The 18,852-nt window shown below is 35.9% G+C and overlaps 2 protein-coding genes across 5 annotated transcripts in view; one reads left to right on the top strand and one right to left on the bottom strand.

Annotated features, from left to right (window-relative positions):
* Positions 1 to 6,277, top strand: part of CCDC125 (coiled-coil domain containing 125) — a 31,292-nt gene extending 25,015 nt beyond the window's left edge. For both annotated transcript variants that reach the window (XM_079915280.1, XM_079915281.1), the window contains 3 exons: positions 589 to 763; positions 4,304 to 4,434; positions 5,272 to 6,277. In XM_079915280.1, coding sequence (XP_079771406.1) covers positions 589 to 763; positions 4,304 to 4,434; positions 5,272 to 5,580 — 615 coding nt within the window. In that variant the 3' untranslated portion in view covers positions 5,581 to 6,277. The remainder of the gene's footprint in view (positions 1 to 588; positions 764 to 4,303; positions 4,435 to 5,271) is intronic.
* A 126-nt stretch (positions 6,278 to 6,403) lies between these two features.
* The window catches only part of CDK7 (cyclin dependent kinase 7), a 31,194-nt gene continuing 18,745 nt past the window's right edge, over positions 6,404 to 18,852 (bottom strand). For all 3 annotated transcript variants that reach the window (XM_079918090.1, XM_079918091.1, XM_079918092.1), the window contains 4 exons: positions 16,768 to 16,854; positions 12,703 to 12,852; positions 10,503 to 10,650; positions 6,404 to 10,090 (listed from right to left, as the gene is read on the bottom strand). In XM_079918090.1, coding sequence (XP_079774216.1) covers positions 10,062 to 10,090; positions 10,503 to 10,650; positions 12,703 to 12,852; positions 16,768 to 16,854 — 414 coding nt within the window. In that variant the 3' untranslated portion in view covers positions 6,404 to 10,061. The remainder of the gene's footprint in view (positions 10,091 to 10,502; positions 10,651 to 12,702; positions 12,853 to 16,767; positions 16,855 to 18,852) is intronic.

Here is an 18,852-nt window from a genome sequence, read left to right as displayed (position 1 = left end):
TTAGCACCGGGCCATGCCTGGCATTTAATCAAATGATAGCTGCCATTATAATTAGGCTTTCACAACAAACACAGTATGGACCGTAATTTTTAAAACGTTTTTATTGAAGGTTTGGAATTTAGTCTTCAGAGTATATATGAAAGCAAACAGCTAAACATTAGCAATTCATCAGGAAAAGCATAAGATTACAAAGATCAGAGTCAGCTGTGGGAGGTATCTGAAAGATGGTATTCATAATTGTTTTCAGTGGTATTTTCTGGCATGGCCCAAGGCAGAACTGAAATGCAGCCGTTGGCATCCTCCCTTCTTCCTCGTTGGGCAGGACATACACGAGGCCCGTCTAGAATAATGAGGTCTAAGAGTAGGATTACCAGGGAACTGATAGGCACAAGAGAAACTCCTGGTAATCTAGTTCAGAGTGGGCAGCTACTGCAGAAGAGAATGGCATGTAGTAATTAGATTAAGCGGATGCAATAGATCAAGGGCAGGCAGAAAACTCCTACTGCATTTGCTAATCTGACTCAGCATTCAGGAAAGAATTGTTCTGGTTTTGCCTCTAACACCTCTCAAACTTTCTTTCAAAACCAGTTGGAACTTCTGCAGAAGAGTAAAGAAGAAGCCTACATAATGGCAGATGCATTCAGAATTGCATTTGAGCAACAATTAATGAGGAAAAATGACCAGGCACTAAGATTGACACAAATGGATAAAATGTGTAAGAAAGCAACAAAAGGGACAAATTGGAAGCACCTTAAAGATGATGGTAAATATGAATTATAATGGTAATAATCAGGTATAAGGTAATTTCAGTTGTTTTTGGTTATAATCATAGTTGATTAAGCAGTTAATATGGTGAATATAATTGAAATTTCACATATAGTTATGATTTATCTAAAAATATAACAACCATGGGAAAAAAGGAGTCACTGGATGTTACTTATGCAGATGAAACCATAAAGTAACAGGAGAATCTCTTTTTTGGTAGAGATTTTTAGTGGAAAAAATTTATAAGAGCACTAGAACCCAACAGTGGAACCCAACATTAAATCTATATATCTAATTAAACTTTATTGAAATGTGTGACTTTGGAAGGAGACATTGAGCAGTAGAGAAATAATCTTAAATTGGACAAATTAATAAAATATTCTTATAAAAAGTGAAACAGAAGTTAAGGTTTAGGTTTTGGTTCACAAGCCTATCAAAAGTTCATGGCCATTTTGGAGTCATTATGGTATTAGTGTAAACAAAATATACAAAAATGGCACGAGAGAATAAACTGCCATTGAAGTATGTAGACTGTCCAATATAAACAAAGTAGCTGTTATTTTTTAGAAATTTTAGTTTCTCTAAATGGTCAATCTCAATTTTCATTTGTAAGTATTATTCAGTAGGCTTCATATTGCTTCAATTTAAAATTCCAATTTGAAACCATTTATCAGTCAAGAAAGATTAAAGTGAAGTTTATTAAGAAGTGTAAATTTTTAGTATTCAAATTCTGACATGACCCTGTTTCTAAATCTTTTTTGACAAAATCCATAATCCTAGTTCCAGTATCTCTCATTTTCAGATGAATTTAGGACCAATAAGAATCTTACAGTATTAAAAATGAAACTTTTAATAGTAGATACCTAATTTTGTTTGAAATATCTCTTTTCAAACAGTGCATATTAGCATTAGTATAGGGGTCAAGTGTTGTGAATTTTAGCTTCATTAACTAAACTTTACCCACCTCTGCTGAAGTGTTAAGAAACAGCTTATAGGGATAATAAAAACAGAAGTAGTAAACAAGAACGGTGAAAGCAGATTATAAAAGCTATGTATTTAGTCAAGTAGAAGTCAGGGCAAAAGGGGGGAAATAATGTTCCTCCACTCTTGTTCGTTCTTAATCAGGCATTCCACATTGTACTGAAATTAACTTCTAAAGGTGTTTTCTGATATGAGACTGACAGAGGCCAGTGTGCAAATATAATGGCTAAGTCCTCAACAGTCACTTATAATAAAAAAATAAGTAGTATTTATATGGCTGTTTTCTATAATAATCCCTTGATAAAAGGTAAAGGTATAACCTTAATGTCAAGGTAAGTGATTTGCCAGGGAAATAAGCTAACATAGTCCAATGTACTTAGCCTTTGAGGAATTGGTGGAAAACATTAAGAATATCTAGTTCTACCGTGAACAACAAATGTGCGGGTGATCTTCCTCAAGTACCTCTTCTTTCAGTGAGGCCCTTGATAGGAGCTGGATCGCAAAATTTTCAAAGGTATACTCTCAGAGGGCAGCCTAGGTGTTTTTTGTGTTAACTGAAGTCAAATCCCTTTGAAAATCTGATTTTGTTTTGATGGAAGGTAGAGAGAAGAGTAGGGAGAAAGAATAGAAGTGGTAGGTTCATATTCAGTTCAGCACTTGTACTCATTTTATATTCCAGAATTCCTGCCTTTCTTAGCTTTTTACAGAATTCAGGAACTTCTCCATAGAAAATACGATTTGAGAGGTACAGCTCCCAATCTTTGCTTTCTGTTAAGGTACTGAGAGAGACTGGAAGCAGAATTTAAAATAATTAGTTTATCTCTGAAAAGCCTTTACAAGTCCATAAAAGGTTTAGTAGCTCTCTGTTTCTTAGTGACAAGACTTTGATTCATTTTAATATACTTCAGTAATCTGGTACAAGATGACTGTTCCAGGTCATTTTCTTATTTGTGGTTAACACTGTGTTAACTTTTCTTCTTGATAAGGCTGCTTAGACAAGTTCTGAGAGATAGCTTATAAGCATGTTTCCTTTTTTTTAGATTGAAAATAGAGACAGATCCATCCACTCTCAGAACTGGTGAGCTGGTCAACTTGTCTGGCTTTTCCCCCTTGCCACAGCTGCTATTGAAAAAGGTCAGGTGTGAGGCCCAGTCACTGTGGTTCATCAGGATTGGGTGGAAAGGGAATTGTCCCTTTAGACTTTATCTGATCATTAGACCATTTGCACAGCATTCTAAAAACATTCTTGAAACTTTCTTTGTATAAATCTATAAATTTTGTATTTTCTGCTACAAATTGCATCCTTTCTATGGATGAAGAATATCAGTGTACATATTCCAGGATGTGGACTTTTAAGCATTATGTCAGTAGCTGGGCTAGGTGCTTTCACAATTGTTTTTTTTTTTAATTGTGATAAAATATGCATTTTTTTTTAACATCTTTATTCGAGTATAATTGCTCTACAATGGTGTGTTAGTTTCTGCTTTATAACAAAGTGAATCACTTATACATATACATGTCCCCATATCTCCTCCCTCTTGCGTCTCCCTCCCTCCCACCCTCCCTATCCCACCCCTCCAGGCGGTCACAAAGCACCAAGCTGATCTCCCTGTGCTATGCGGCTGCTTCCCACTAGCTATCTATTTTACGTTTGGTAGTGTATGTATGTCCATGCTTCTCTTTCACTTTGTCCCATCTTACCCTTCCCCCTCCCCATATCCTCAGGTCCCTTCTCTACATCTGCGTCTTTATTCCTGTCCTGCTCCTAGGTTCTTTAGAACCATTTTTTTAAAACTTACCATTTTAACCATTTTTAAGTGACAAGAAGTCCATTCTCATTGTTGTATAATCATCACCACCATCCATCTCCAGAACTTTTTCATCTTCCCAAACAAACTCTGTATCCCCATTCAATACTAACTGCCCACTCCCTTCCCCCAGCCCGTGCTCTATTATACAATGGCACAGCAACCCAACAATAGAGCATAGGTACTATTATTCTCATTCTGGAAGTGAGGATATGTAGCTCAGAGAACTTGTCCAACATGATACCATTAGAAAGTGGTTAAATGGGGATTCAAGTCCAGGTCTTTCTGGCTCTAAAGCAGAGTTTGCATGGTTCAGAGGCCACCTGTCTGCAGACATGTTTTGTTGGGAGTGAATAGTGTTCTCAAATATTGTGGGCAGGTGGCTAACCTTTACACTGGGAGATTTCACATGCAAATGTGGATTGCTGGCTCCTTTGGAAGACTGAGATTATCAGGTAGCACAGGCTGCATTCTCCCATGGGCAGCTGCTGAGCAATGAGAGTGGGAGGGCGCTGCTCTGGGTTCTCACACTGTGGCCTCTCACCTGCGTTTGCAATCCTGGCTCTAAAGTCTGCTTTTCCCACTGCACTGTGCTGCCTGACTCACTCGTGCTAGAGGTCACCTGAAGAGGACAAGGTCCTGGCTGATTTAGTAATGAATTAGCCTTGGTTCACGCTTACCTCTTTGTCTGGAAGTACTTCAGTGAGTGTCTTTTTGTGTCTCAGCTGGATTTTCATGTTCCATTTTAGGGTTACCATCACAAAGGAGTAAGAAGACCTTAGGGCAGAAACTGTTGGGTATGCTCCCTTTGGAAAACAGTTCTAAGAGTACTGGTGACCAGCATGATCCTCAGGAAGTCTTTAAGACGCTAACAGATTTGGTTAGTATCTTTGCTTTTTGTTAGAGGCTGTGGATGAGCTTATCTTTTTCCTTCCTATTAATTCAACTCTTTATCGCTCTATACTTGACTTTTATGCTCTGTTCCCATTTCAGGTACCATTTTCCAGAATTATGATCTTCATCTCCTTAAACACCCCACACATGCTTCCCACTTCTCCCATCCATGTTCTTCCTGTGCAGCTTTAAAGCTCCACCTCTGAAAAGAGGAGGCTCCCTGTAATTAAGTCCAGGCATCTCCATCATCTGCAGTTACATATACAGTTCATGACAAGACTTATATATTCAGGAATTTTTAGTGTTCAACGAACTTCCTCATGCATTATATCCTTTATTCATTACCACAACCCTGAAATCGGTCCTGTTATCCTCAATTTCATAGATGACTATACAAAGAAACTCATGTTATATGAACATACTTATCTATAGAAGAGTATTAAAGTTTATTTGCATATAAAAATATAAAAACAATTTTTATATAAATAACTTCAACATTCTTTCAGAGGTAAGTACATGTTGGTATTATATATACATATATACACATATACACACATACCATGTAAATATATACTTCTTTCTCCTTTCTCTTCAGATGACTTAAAAAATTTTTCGATAGAACGCTGTTTTCTATTTTTCCTTTTAAAAAAAAAAATCCTCAATACCATGTAGCATAATGCTTAGGAATCAGTGGATACCTAATTGATTTATTCATACTGACTGGCTTAGACTGGAGGTTGAACATTTTCATGAAATACTTCTGACTATAGCTCTGTACTCTGTGATATACTAACTGGTATGTTTTTAATTTCTGTGCATGCAGTTAAATGATAAAGAAGAAGCTTTGGCTCATCAAAGAAAAGTTAGTTACATGCTTGCTCGGGCTTTGGAAGACAGAGGCACCACCTCAAAAGAGAATAAAGAAAAAAATCCTATGAAAGACAATTCTCCATTAAAAAACCCCTGGCAGAAAACTTCAGAATTCCCTGTTTTACGTGATCCTGTACATTCAAGTGTTCAAATTTTTAATTCTGTGGGCTGCATTTGTTCAATTCAGCACTTTCAAACAGATCAATACTACACAAGAACTCTTAAAAGATCCTGTTCTTTGCCATCAAATATCATGTACTGAAGACAAACCAGTTGAAATTAGAACTGAGAGCTGTTTATATCGAGACTTTGAAAACGGACCATGTAAATGTTGCTACATCTTCAGAAGTTGTGTTTTCTGGGTATTCTAAATTTGGGGAAGCAGCTTTATAAATGTTCTCTACAAGACATTTATTAGTATTCTGTGTTGACATATTTATAAATTATATTACTATATTTTTGAAATTTTCAGTATTTGCCAACATCTTAAAAACAAAGAAATAGTGATTTTTGAGAAGAAAATTAACTATTTAGATTGACTTATAGGGATCTTTGGCTCAAGCAACAAGAGTGACTGTTACTTTTTGGAATACATTTATCTGGTTTTGTGTTTTTCTGGATTTTTCATTTGCCATATAAAGTTTAAAAATAATTTCCTTCACTTCAATAAAAAAGTTATTATGGTGGGACTTTGGCAGCAGTATATTCAAAGTCATTGCTAGTTACCTATTTCATAGCTTCCTTTTTGTCAGAGTGGTGACATTCTGTAGCCAGATCTATGCAGAATTCTGGCATTTAGGCCATTCTGAATTAACTTCTTGGTTTTGATGCTGAATTTTAGGCCATTTAAAATTATTTTCTCTTTCTAGAAATATTACATAGTAATAATCTTTAATATCTTTTGGGAATATTACTATATTAATAGCATCACAATGATATCAAAGGAAGTGCATTGTCAGCAGTTATAAAACTTATCTAATCTCTAGTGAAAAGAAAAGATATTACTACTTAATTAGCTAACAGTAGGATAATAAGGTAACAATATAAACCATTTATAGTTGTGTTATAGGAACAGCACTGGTTGGCATTAATAATAATAAAAGTTGAAAAATTGGCAAATACATTTTGAAAAAAGGAATAATGAGGATCTACTGTTGCCAGATATTAAAATGTATTATCCTATCAACTATATTCCAATATAAAACAAAAATTAAATTTAAAAAAATGTATTGTCCTGATGGTAATACAAAGCTACGTTATTTAAAACAGTGTAACAGCAGGTCAATGAGAATCGGATAAAGACCATACACAGACCTAGTATATATAATAATTTAACATAAAAGGTAGGGAAAGGAAGGATCTGGGATTATTTAATAATACCAAAGTGGCAAGTGTAAAAAAAAAATCACATTACAAAAACTAGAAAGAAGTATGTGTGTATATAAAACAAACTCAAATAAATTGATAAAATTTATATTCCAATTGATAAATGGACAGAGAATCTGAATCAGTCTCCTCAAGTAAAGGAAACAAAAGCAAAAATAAACAAATGGGACCTAATTAAACTTAAAAGCTTTTGCACAGCAAAGGAAACCAACAAAATGAAAAGACAACCTACTGAACAGGAGAAAATATTTGCAAATGATACGATAAAGGATTAATGTCCAACATACATAAACAGCTCATACAACTCAACATCAAAAGAACAAACAACCCAATTAAAAAATGGGCAGAAGACTTGAAAAGATATTTTTCCAAAGAGGAAATGCAGATGGCCAACAGGCACATGTAAAGATGCTCAACATTGCTAATCATCAGGGAAATGCCAATCAAAACCACAATGAGACATCACCTCACACCTGTCAGAATGGTTGTCATCAAAAACACAAATGTTAGCGAGGATGTGGAGAAAAGGGAAACCTTATACACTCTTGGTGGGAATGTAAACTGGTGCAGCCAATGTGGAAAACAGTATGAAGGTTTCTCAGAAAACTAAAAATAGAACTACCACATGATCCAACAATTCCACTCCTGGGTATATATCCAAAAAAACCCCAAATCATTGATTCATAAAGATACATGCACCTCAATGTTCACAGCAGCATTATTCACAATTGCCAAGGTATGGAAGCAACCTAAGTGTCCATAAACAGATGATGGATAAAGAAGATGTATCTATACATACAGTGGAATACTACTCAGTCATAAAAAAGAACGAAATTTTGCCATTTGCAGCAACATGGATGGACTCGGAGGGCATTATGCTAAGTGAAATAAATCACAGAGACAAATACTGCATGATATCACTTATATGTAGAACCTAAAAAAATACAACAAACTAGTGAATTTAACAACAAAGCAGCAGACTCACAAATACAGAGAACTAGTGGTTGCAGGGGGAGGGTTCATATAGGGGTGGGGAATGGGGGTACAAACTATAGGGTGTGAGACAGGCTCAAAGATGTATCCTACAACATGGAGAATACAGCTGATATGTTGTAATAGCTGAATGGAAAATACCTTTAAAAATTGTATTAAAAAAAAAAACTGAACCAACAGTTCACAGAGGAGGGATTAGCAACACAGTAGAAATCAAAGAAAAGTAAATTAGAATGAGGTATCAAATTAGCAAAGACCCCAAACAGTATGAATGCTAGAGATGATGAAGTGAAATAGATTCTTACATAAAGGTTAACGAATGCATTCATTTGGGATACCGCATTCAATTTTTTCGCGTATATACTCAGAAGTGAAGCTGCTGGATCATATGGTAATTCCATTTTAAATTTTTTGAGGAAACACCACAGTTTCCCACAGCTGCTGGCACTGTTTTTATACATTCCCACCAATAGTTTACAAGGGTCCCAATTTCTCCACATGCTCACTGACACTTGTTATTTTCTGGGTTTTTTTGGTAGTAGTCATCCTAATAGGTACAAGGTGATAATCTCACTCTGGTTTTGACTTGCATTTCCCTAATGATTAGTGATGTTGGGCATCTTTTCATGGGTTTTTTTGGCCATTACTATATCATCTTTGGTGAAATGTCTCTTTCAAGTCCTTTGCCCATTTTTTATTTGGATTTTGTTGTTGAACTATAACAACAACATATATTCTTCACAGATTCTGGATATGAACCCCTTATCAGATACATGATTTGCAAATATTTTCTCTCATTCCATAGGTTGCCTTTCCATTCTATTGATTACGTTCCTTTGATGCACACAAGCTTTTAATTTTGGTATAGTCCAAATGGTCTATTTTTTACTTTTGCTGCCTGTGTTTTGGGGTCATATCCAGGAAGTCCCTGCCAAATCTGATGTCATGAAGCTTTCCCTCTATGATATTTTCTAAGAATTTTTATAGCTTTAGGCCTGGTGTTCAGGTCTTTGATATATTTTGAGTTAGTTTCTGTATACAGTGTAAGGTAAGGGGCTTCTTCAGTTTTAAGAACTACCGAACAGCTACTGGGGGTGTAAACTGATACAACTACTTTGGAGAAATGTGGCAATATCAACACTAATTGAAAATGCACACTATGACCTCACGATTACAATTCTAAGTATGTACATTAGAGAAACGCTTGCATGTGCATATAGACAATCCTTTTTAAATAACCTAAATGTCCATGTGACAGAATTCTCAAGACGGCCCTCTCATGATTCCTGTCCTGATTATTCAAGCACTAATCCAGTAACTGCTATGAAGGGATTTTTAAGATGTATAATTAAGCCCTTAGTGAGCTGACATCATTTATCAGGTGAGTCCTTTAAAAAAAAAAAAAGGCAGAATTTTCTCTCTTGGCAGCGATGAGGAAGCCAGACAGATTTGACACTGTTGCCGGTTTGTAGATGGAGAGTGACATGCAACAAGGCAAGTGGACTGCCTTAAGAAGCTAAGAGAGGCCCCTGGCTGACAACCAGCAAGGATAAGGAGGCATGAGCATTAAAATGGCATGAACTGTATGAACTCAGAAGCAGATTCTTCCCTAGAGCTTCAGAGAAGAGCCCAGCGTCCAACTGACACCTTGATATTGGCCTATGCAAAAAAAACAGTTGAGCCATGAGAGGTAACTGACCTACAGAACTGGGAACTAAGTTTTAAAGTTTTGAGTAAGAATAAAAATGCTGTATGAGAGGTACTGTCTACCACTCAAATTGTGAGACCCAAAACAGTACTGTATACTACTACATGCATTCTTATAGCAGTATAAAATCATGGAAGGACACACTCATTTCCTGAGAGTCATTCTCTTTTGGGGAGGGTAAAAAGGAAAAAATAAAATGGAATGATGTATTAAAGGGTTAAAGGAAGCTCAATTTTATCTGTAATGTTATTTTTTTTTCCTATTTAGTATATTAACATATGTTAAGTCAGGGTAGCAGGTATTTGGTATATTACTACTATCTTTCTATTTTAAAATAATACCCCCTTTACTACAAATCTGTAATGCTATATGGGCCAGATCATTAAAATAACTGATAGTTATTTTTATTAAGAATTCCTTAATGCATTTTCAACTCTACATTTCAGAGAATTAAACTTATCTTACTGTTGCACTCTAATCAGAAAAATCAGAATTAAGTTTGTTTTAAAATACATTTAATAAAATAACCCAGTTTTACATATTTTACATGAATAGAATATTTACAGATTTCTTTTAAAGCATTTAATTAATGTTTACTATTGTGCCTTTTTCACTATATCCTTCAGTAGTACAATATTGTCCAGTGTTCTCTGTAACTAAAAAATTAGCTTCTTGGGTAATCCGCCTGGGGGGAAAAATGAGGTTGTTTACATTTAATCTTATAGCAATTTTAACCAGTCATTGCATTCCAACTACCTCTATTTTTACTCGCTTTGATTTTCCAATAGCACTAGTTAAACATTAAGCATACAGTGTACCAGAAGGAATTTATGAAAAGAGCAGGATGCACATGGACAGTACTTGTAACTCTGAGGTATACTCAAAAGTGCCCATGTCCTTTTAAAAAGCATGATGTAAGTATTCTCAATGGAAGTAAACATAGCTAAAACACCACACTCAACTTTATCCAATTTAAATTTATACAAGTAAACAGGTCACAGTCTACATTTCTTAGCTGCCCTTCAGTCACTAGCTCTATATTAGCTATCTGGAGTTTTCTGAATTCATTTCATTTCTTGTGAAAATGAGCGTTTTACCTTGTTCCAAGGCCTCTGTTCTCTTCCGTTTTGTTGCCGCGGCTGGGTTGGACTGCTCCTTTAAAGCGTCCACTGGACAGTTTGGTCTTGGCAGCTGACATCCAGGCGTTGGCCCTGGCCGATTACTGAAATACTTAGTTTTCAATGCCTTTCAGAAGAAAAGATACCACAGAAAGTAAGGTTTTAAGTGAATATATGAACTGTGTTTAAGAAAAGCTAACTGCCAAAATTGTAAGGAGCATTAAATATACTATGTGAATACACCCCCTCCCCAAGCAAACTTAATTTCAAGTATTTCGACATGCAGATTACTACAGATAAACATCTAGCAGCCTAAGACTGATTGATAATTCCATTACTATAAGAAAAAGACACTACCTTCAAATTTTTCCACAATAGCCTATACTAAGTACAAAATATCCGTAGTAAGATATTGTAAAATTCATCTCCCTACACATTATAGGCTCTGTAGTTCAAAACACAGAGACAGACTTGTTTAAAAAGAACTTCCAAGTTTATTTGTCACATCTATATGTATTCAAATTCCAAATCACATAAATTCTTAAAAATAAAGCTTTTAAAAAGATGTGATAGGTTGGAAACAATGGATTAAAATCCAACAATCCACTACAGATTAATAGAAATTTTACTTGGAAGGACTTACCCAAGGTTACTTCTATTTACTACCAGTCCAATGTTCTATAATATGATATTTTTACTTAGTTCCAAAATTCCAATAAAAACAGTTTTATTCTAGATGACAAAAGTTCATACTTTATCTGCATCATAGTACTGTTCAATAGCCACAAAAATTTAAGGTATTTCCTTTTGGATAATTCTTTTATGAACAAAAAGAAGCCATATAAATTTGTCAAGCATACCTCCCCCTACTTGCCAACGTAATATCATATGCAGTAATAATTTAGAGATTTCTTACTTCAGAAGAGTTGCATTTATAAAATATTACTTGCAAATCATAGCAGTTCCATAAGTAAATTAAACTAATTTTGAGCTACATAGAGATCTAAGAAGAGTAACTCATTCCAACTTTTAGATATCTACAAGCCAAAACCCATTAAAAAAATTCATTCTATCAAAATACAACCCAAGTAAGTCATCACAACTAGTATTTTTCTATATATTTTGAGTTTTACTATTAATGAAAACAACTTTCTAGATAATCTGACCTGGTCTCAAGTTTCTTATGATGGAGATAATATGCATATATGCATGAGTGAAAAGGTAAAAATGAGTTACTTGTTTGAAATTAGAAGAGTAATTCCAATGGTAAAATATCTAGTATATATATATTAATGTGGCATGTACTGCTACAAAGAAAAGGCTTGTACAAGTAAATGCATTAAACAATGATTTGGTAGTCTGTAATAAACTTAAGTGAAAAAAAATCCACTTTGTATTCCTCATATATTGTACATTAATATGTTTTGTGAGATATGAAGATTTGTGACATTTCAATTGGTCTCTTCCTTTATGAAGGCAAATCATTGTACCGTGTTGCGTTTTTGCACTGCCTGTCCCTGCCCCAGTTTTCTGTGCTTGTTTTTAAAACAAAGAAATAAACCTTTTCAAATCTATAGGTCTTATATTTTTGTATTGGATAACATTTCTCTCTTCTTTTATAAGAGCAGGTATTCTTGGTCTTCCACGTTTTTCTTGAGTTTCATTCTTATTTCCTTTAAAAAACTCAGTTTCAGTGTTTTTCTGTTTAGAATACCTTTCAATCTCCTGTAAGTATACAGTTGTATCAGACTATACCATTTTCTCCCTATTATCACTTTCTGACTGTGACAATGACCAGAATGCATATTTGAACTGCATTTTATGGGGAAAAAACAAAGCACTTTTGGCACTGATTTTAGCACAAAATTTTACTTAATACATAAGAGTTTAATTGAAATATACCAATGCCTTAACAAATACAATAACCTTTTTTCCCTCTCTAGTGAACTATTTGAAAGCAAATTAATTATGAAATAGAAATATATTTATATGTGTTTAAGCAAGAATAAACTCTCCTGTACTTGTGTGCATCATATACTTTAATACCAGTCTGAATAGTGCTTGTAGCTTAGGGAAAAAATAAAATTTGTTACTCCTTAAAACAAAATAGAAACACATCTTTTCGGTATTTAAAGAATGTTAGAAAATCTTAAGAAATTCTAAAGATATGCTAAAATACCTGTGTGGCTGTAATTCGAGTACACGGATTAAATAAGAATAAGCCTTGTATAAGATCTAGCAAGTCATCTCCTGCTGCAATGAAGATATGCTGTAACGGGATTCCAGGGAAACTCTTAAATGTCACGAAATCTGGAAGACTACACATGTCCTGTAAAAATATTTTTATAATTCAAACGTAAGTAAAGGATTGAAAGGCATGTAGATCTCGAATAAATAGAACTGTCATACGGATGATATGATGATCTATGTAGAAAACCTCAAGAAATCTATTAAAAAACTCCTACAACTAGTGAGCAGACAAGGTTACAGGAAGGTAAACATAAAAAAATCAACAGTAGTTCTCCATACTAGCAAAGAACATGTGGACACTGAAATGAAAAACAATACCATTTAGAATCACTCAAAAAGAATGATGGAATGCTCTGGTGAAAATCTAACAAAACATGTGTAGGACTCATATACTGAAAGCTATACAACACTGATGAAATAAATCAAAGCTCTAAATAAATGGTGAGACCTATCATGTTCGTGTATTGGAAGATTCAACACCATAAGGATGTCTATTCTCCTCAAATTGGTATACGGGTTTAATGCAATTCTTGCCAAAATTCTGGCAAAATTATTATAGATATAGACAGGTTATTCTAAAATTTATATGGAAAGGAAAAAGAACTAAAATAGCTAAAAACAACTTTGAAAAAGAATAGAAGTGGGAGGAATCAGTCTACCTGATATCAAGACTTAATATATAGCTACTTAATTAAGACTGTGGTATTGACAGAGGGAAAGGTATCATAAACAACACTGTCCCCTCCAAAGACATTTTTAATCTCATACCTCATATAAAAATTAACTCAAAAAGGATCACAGACTTAAATTTTAAATGTAAAACTATGAAACTTACAAGAAAAAGAAAATCATCAGGAATATCTTTTTGTTAGGACAAGAGTTCTTTGACTTGACATCAAAAGCATTATTCATAAAAAGAAAAATGATAAAAACAGACTTGATCAAAATTAAAAACTTTTACTCTGGAAAGACTGTGAAGAGGATGAAAAGACAAACTACAGTGTAAGAGAAAATTTGCAAACCACATATACAATCAAAGGACGAGTATCTCAAATATATAAAGTGCTCAATACTCAGCCGAAGTACAAACAATCCAATTAAAAAACAAGGAAAAGACAAGAAGAGACATTTCATTAAAGCTATACAAATGACAAATAAGTACATGAAAAGATATTCAACACTATTCATTAGTCATTAGGGAAGAGAAAATCCCTCAGAATGCTTAAAGTAAAAAAGTGACAACACCAAATGCCAGAGAGGATTGCTGGTGAGAATAAAAAATGGTACAGCCCCTTTGGAAAGCAGTTTGCAGTTTCTTAAGCTAAATATGCAACCCATGACTCAACAACTGCACTCCTGGTCATCTGTCCCATAGAAATAAATGCTTATGCTTACACAAAAGCCTGTATGTGAATTTTTTTGGCCGTGCAGCTTGTGGGATGTTAGTTCCCCGACCAGGGATGGAACCTGGGCCCTTGGCAGTGAGAGTGCAGAGTTCTAACCACTGGACCGTCAGGGAATTCCCTTGTACATGCATGTTTATAATAGTTTTATTTGTAATAGCCCCAAACTGGAAACAATGCAGATGTTCTTCAACGAGTGAACGGTTAAGACAAACTGTGGTACATTCATACCACTCATCAATAAAAAGGAACGAATTATTCATACACACAACAATCTGGATAAATCGCCAGAGAATTATGTTGAATGTGAAAAAAAATTCAAGCGGAGCGGCTGGGCCCGTGAGCCATGGCCGCTGAGCCTGCGCGTCCGGAGTCTGTACTCCACTATCCACTACGGAAGAGGCCCCAGCAGTGAGAGGCCCGCGTACCGCAAAAAAAAAAAAAAAAAATCAATCCCTAAAGCTTACATATTATATGACTCCATTTATAACATTCTTGAAATGACAAAGTTATAAAAATGGAGAACATATTAGTGATTGCCAGAGGTTAAGGAAGGAGTATGAGTGGAATGAAAGTGGGTATGACTGTAAAAGGGCTCTTTGTGGTGATGTCCTATATATTAACTGTATCAATGTCAGCATGCTGGTTGTGATTTTTATCCTAACTGCAAGATGTTACCACTGTGGGAAGCTGGGTAAAGGGTGCAAGGGGTATCTCTGTATTTCCTTCTGCATGTAAATCAAAATAAGAATTTTTAAAAATCCACGGAAAACATCAGTAAGCAACTACTATTTAGAAAATCATGTCAAATAGTACAGAATAAATATTATGAACATGGCTCTGGAGTCACTAAGACCCAGACTGCAGCCCTAGCTCTGACACTGGGTAGCTTCAGGCAAGTTACTTAACCTCACTAAACCTCAGTTGTCTCATCTGTAAAATGGGAACAACAGTACCTACCTTAATAGGATTGTTGGGAGAATTAAATATAATTTATGAAACCCTACCATTAATGGCATACAATAAGTGTTCAATAAATGAAAGCTGTAAGAGCGTATTTCACAATTAGAACATACAGCCAACTTTCAATTAGAAAGTTGAGGAAGTAACAGCACAAAAGAAACTCAATTTCAGTTTCAGATAATTTCATTATCGTTTTAACCAGAAGATAAAGAGACTGATCAAAATTTCTCTTTTCTAGTAATTATTTTTTCCCCAGAATATGAGGCTATAATAGAAAGGAAAATAAAAAGGTCTTCAATTATAATTTTTATTTTTTATTTATTTTTTTATTTTTTTGCGTTACGCGGGCCTCTCACTGTTGTGGCCTCTCCCGTTGCAGAGCACAGGCTCCGGACGCGCAGGCTCAGCGGCCATGGCTCACGGGCCCAGCCACTGTGCGGCATGTGGGATCTTCCCAGACCGGGGCATGAACCCGTGTCCCCTGCATCGGCAGGCGGACTCTCACTACTGCGCCACCAGGGAAGCCCCTTCAATTATAATTTAAGAATGAACAAATGGGACTTCCCTGGTGGTGCAGTGGTTAAGAATCCGCCTGCCAATGCAGGGGGCATGGGTTCAACCCCTGGTCCAGGAAGATCTCACATACCGCGGAGAAACTAAGCCTGCGAGCCACAACTACTGAGCCCGCATGCCTAGAGCCCGTGCTCCACAAGAGAAGCCACCGCAATGAGAAGCCCGCGCACCACAACGAAGAGTAGCCCCCGCTCGCCACAACTAGAGAAAGCCCGCGCACAGCAATGAAGACCCAACGCAGCCATACATACATACATACATACATAAATAAGAAAGAAAGAAAAAAAAGAATGAACAAGTGAGAATTTCACTGAACTGTAATATATAAAATTTAGCAATTTATATTGTTTTAAATTTTATCACAGATTTAGTATTTCTTTTTTATAGACACGTAATGGTTTAAAAATAAATAACAGGGAGTTCCTAGTGGTGGTGGCCTAGTGGTTAGGATTCTGGGCTTTCACTGCTGTGGCCCAGGTTCAATCCCTGCTTGGGGAATTGAGATCCTGCAAGCCATGCAGCGTGGCCAACAACAACAAAAAAATTATAATACTAAAAAATCTTGATTGTGTTAGTGAAAATTCAATAAATACACCCAAATCCATCAAGATATTGATAAACTAACATGGAACATCCATAAAATTAAATATTATATGGCTTAAAAAGAAAAAGGTCAATAATATTAAGTGAAGAGCAAGTTAGTTGCAAAAAAAATGTGTATGGTGTGATCCCTATTTTGCTAAAGAACAAAAGAAAAAGCAACTCTATATGTCTATATGTGCATTTGTGTTTGTGTGTGCATCCTCATAGCAAGGCTTTACAACAAAATAAGAGTGATTAACCCTGGAATGGGAATTACTGGGATGGGGGAGGGCTATAAGTATATAGAAGGCTGGATGGTATATCATAATTTTAACTTTCACTTTGTATAACGTTTGCAATGAGTATATATTATTAATAAATTAAGACAATTAGTACATTTCTTTAAGTAATATTCACGTTATACACTATACAGAATTCTAACTAAATTTCAAAGAACATGTATGAAGGCTTACAGGCCACTGTTCTTCCGTTGGTGTGCCCAAAGTTTCAAATATTCTTGTTAGTTGATCAAGGTCTGAATCTCCTGGCAAAAAAGGAACCTGAAAGAAAGTGAGAGGCAGCCACTTCAAGATAGTTTTTGATAGCTGTTACATAAATAATACTATAAATTTAATTTAATAAGAAACACTAAACTATAACAAAAATTTAGTCTGAGGCATACTGGATACGGCATTAGATCCTGCCATTGCTATCCAAGTAAAGAGTACCATACTGTCCATTTTATTCACGCCTCTCATCTTTAATAAACACTTACCATGTAAGAGGCACTGTGCTAAGCCCTAGGCATTTAAACAAGGGAACAAGACAGTCCCTGCTCTCCCCTGGGGTGGACATGGTGAACAACGATGATACCAGTAAAGCAGTATTTACAAGATGATGTGTTCAGTGAGAGCACAGGATAGGATCCTAGCCCATATGGGAACAGCACCTAACCCACTCTGGACAGGTGAGGGAAGGCTTCCTACAGGAAGTGGCCATGAAAGTTGACAGATGAAGATGAGAGTTGCCGAAAGAAAAGTCTAAGATGGAAGAAGAAAACTATCCTAGCAAAAGGGCAGGTGCAAAGGCTGGGAGGCAAGAGAACACATCTCTATTCCAATATTATTTAAACAATCTCTTGGCAAATTCTCTCTTTGAAGAGGTATACTGGCCAACTTTAAGAGGATAAATAATTATAAGTTACATATATACAGTGGAATTTACTCAGCCATAAAAATAAACGAAATTGAGCTATTTGTAATGAGGTGGATAGACCTAGAGTCTGTCATACAGAGTGAAGTCAGAAAGAGAAAGACAAATACCGTATGCTAACACATATATATGGAATTTAAGAAAAAAAAATGTCATGAAGAACCTAGGGGTAAGACAGGAATAAAGACACAGACCTACTAGAGAATGGACTTGAGGATATGGGGAGGGGGAAGGGTAAGCTGTGACAAAGCGAGAGAGAGGCATAGACATATATACACTACCAAATGTAAGGTAGATAGCTAGTGGGAAGCAGCCGCATAGCACAGGGTGATCAGCTCGGTGCTTTCAGTGCCTGGAGGCGTGGGATAGGGAGGGTGGGAGGGAGGGAGATGCAAGAGGGAAGAGATATGGGAACATATGTATATGTATAACTGATTCACTTTGTTATAAAGCAGAAACTAACACAGCATTATAAAGCAATTATACTCTAATAAAGATGTAAAAAAATAATAATTATAAGTTAAACGTCAGTAAGCTGGTAAGAAATGATCAAAATCTTTGCTACACAAAGACATTATTTTCCAATTCATTTCTCAGACATGTAAGTATACAGGAAAGAAAAAAAAGGAGTATTCTCTACTCTGTGAGTTAAGAGGCCTTTGGCACTGTTAAAGGCAATGAAAAAGTTTATAGAATCACTGGGAAGACATGAAATTAAGTACCAAGTTTCCAACATTTTTATTACTGTGGACCTCTACCAGCAACAAAACATAACAAAAACACCTCTGCCAGTTATCAATATACTCCAAATTCACCCTTTTTGACTCTCCATAAAAATGGATCTGGGCCCTTTAAATATTTTTCCTTTGCCAAGTGAAGCTTTGTCAGTAGAGAATGCTGGAGAGACATCACAGGAAGAAAAGTTTTGCTTCCTGGTTCCAGTCGGCTTGCCTGGCAGGCTCCTGCACCACTCTCAGCTTCTAGAATTGGTACCAGGTTCCTGCAGTGTGACCAGTTTCTCCAGTGTTCAGCTCCAACAGTGCATGGAGGCCAGCAGCTTCCCTCTAGAATGCCCTGCAGATGGTTTTGTAGCAGTGCCTCTAGAGAAATGCTTTCCTCAGCACCTGAAATACCCTGAACAGCTTTCCTCAGCATCTAAGAAGACAGATTTCAGCAAGTTCAGCACAGCTCTACAGCAGCTTCTCGGTCAACCAGTGAGCCACACTGTGTCCTCTTCAAGAGGTCTAGATCTCAGCCCTGGGTGTCCTCTCATTGGGTGCTCTGTCCTTAGTCCTAGCGTCACCCCTAGGTATAAGGGTGACTGCTCTTTATATCTGCTATTCCTA

The sequence above is a fragment of the Stenella coeruleoalba genome (genome assembly GCF_951394435.1).
Source record: "Stenella coeruleoalba genome assembly, chromosome: 3".
Classification (NCBI taxonomy): domain Eukaryota; kingdom Metazoa; phylum Chordata; class Mammalia; order Artiodactyla; family Delphinidae; genus Stenella; species Stenella coeruleoalba.
This window is presented reverse-complemented; position numbering and strand designations above follow the sequence as displayed.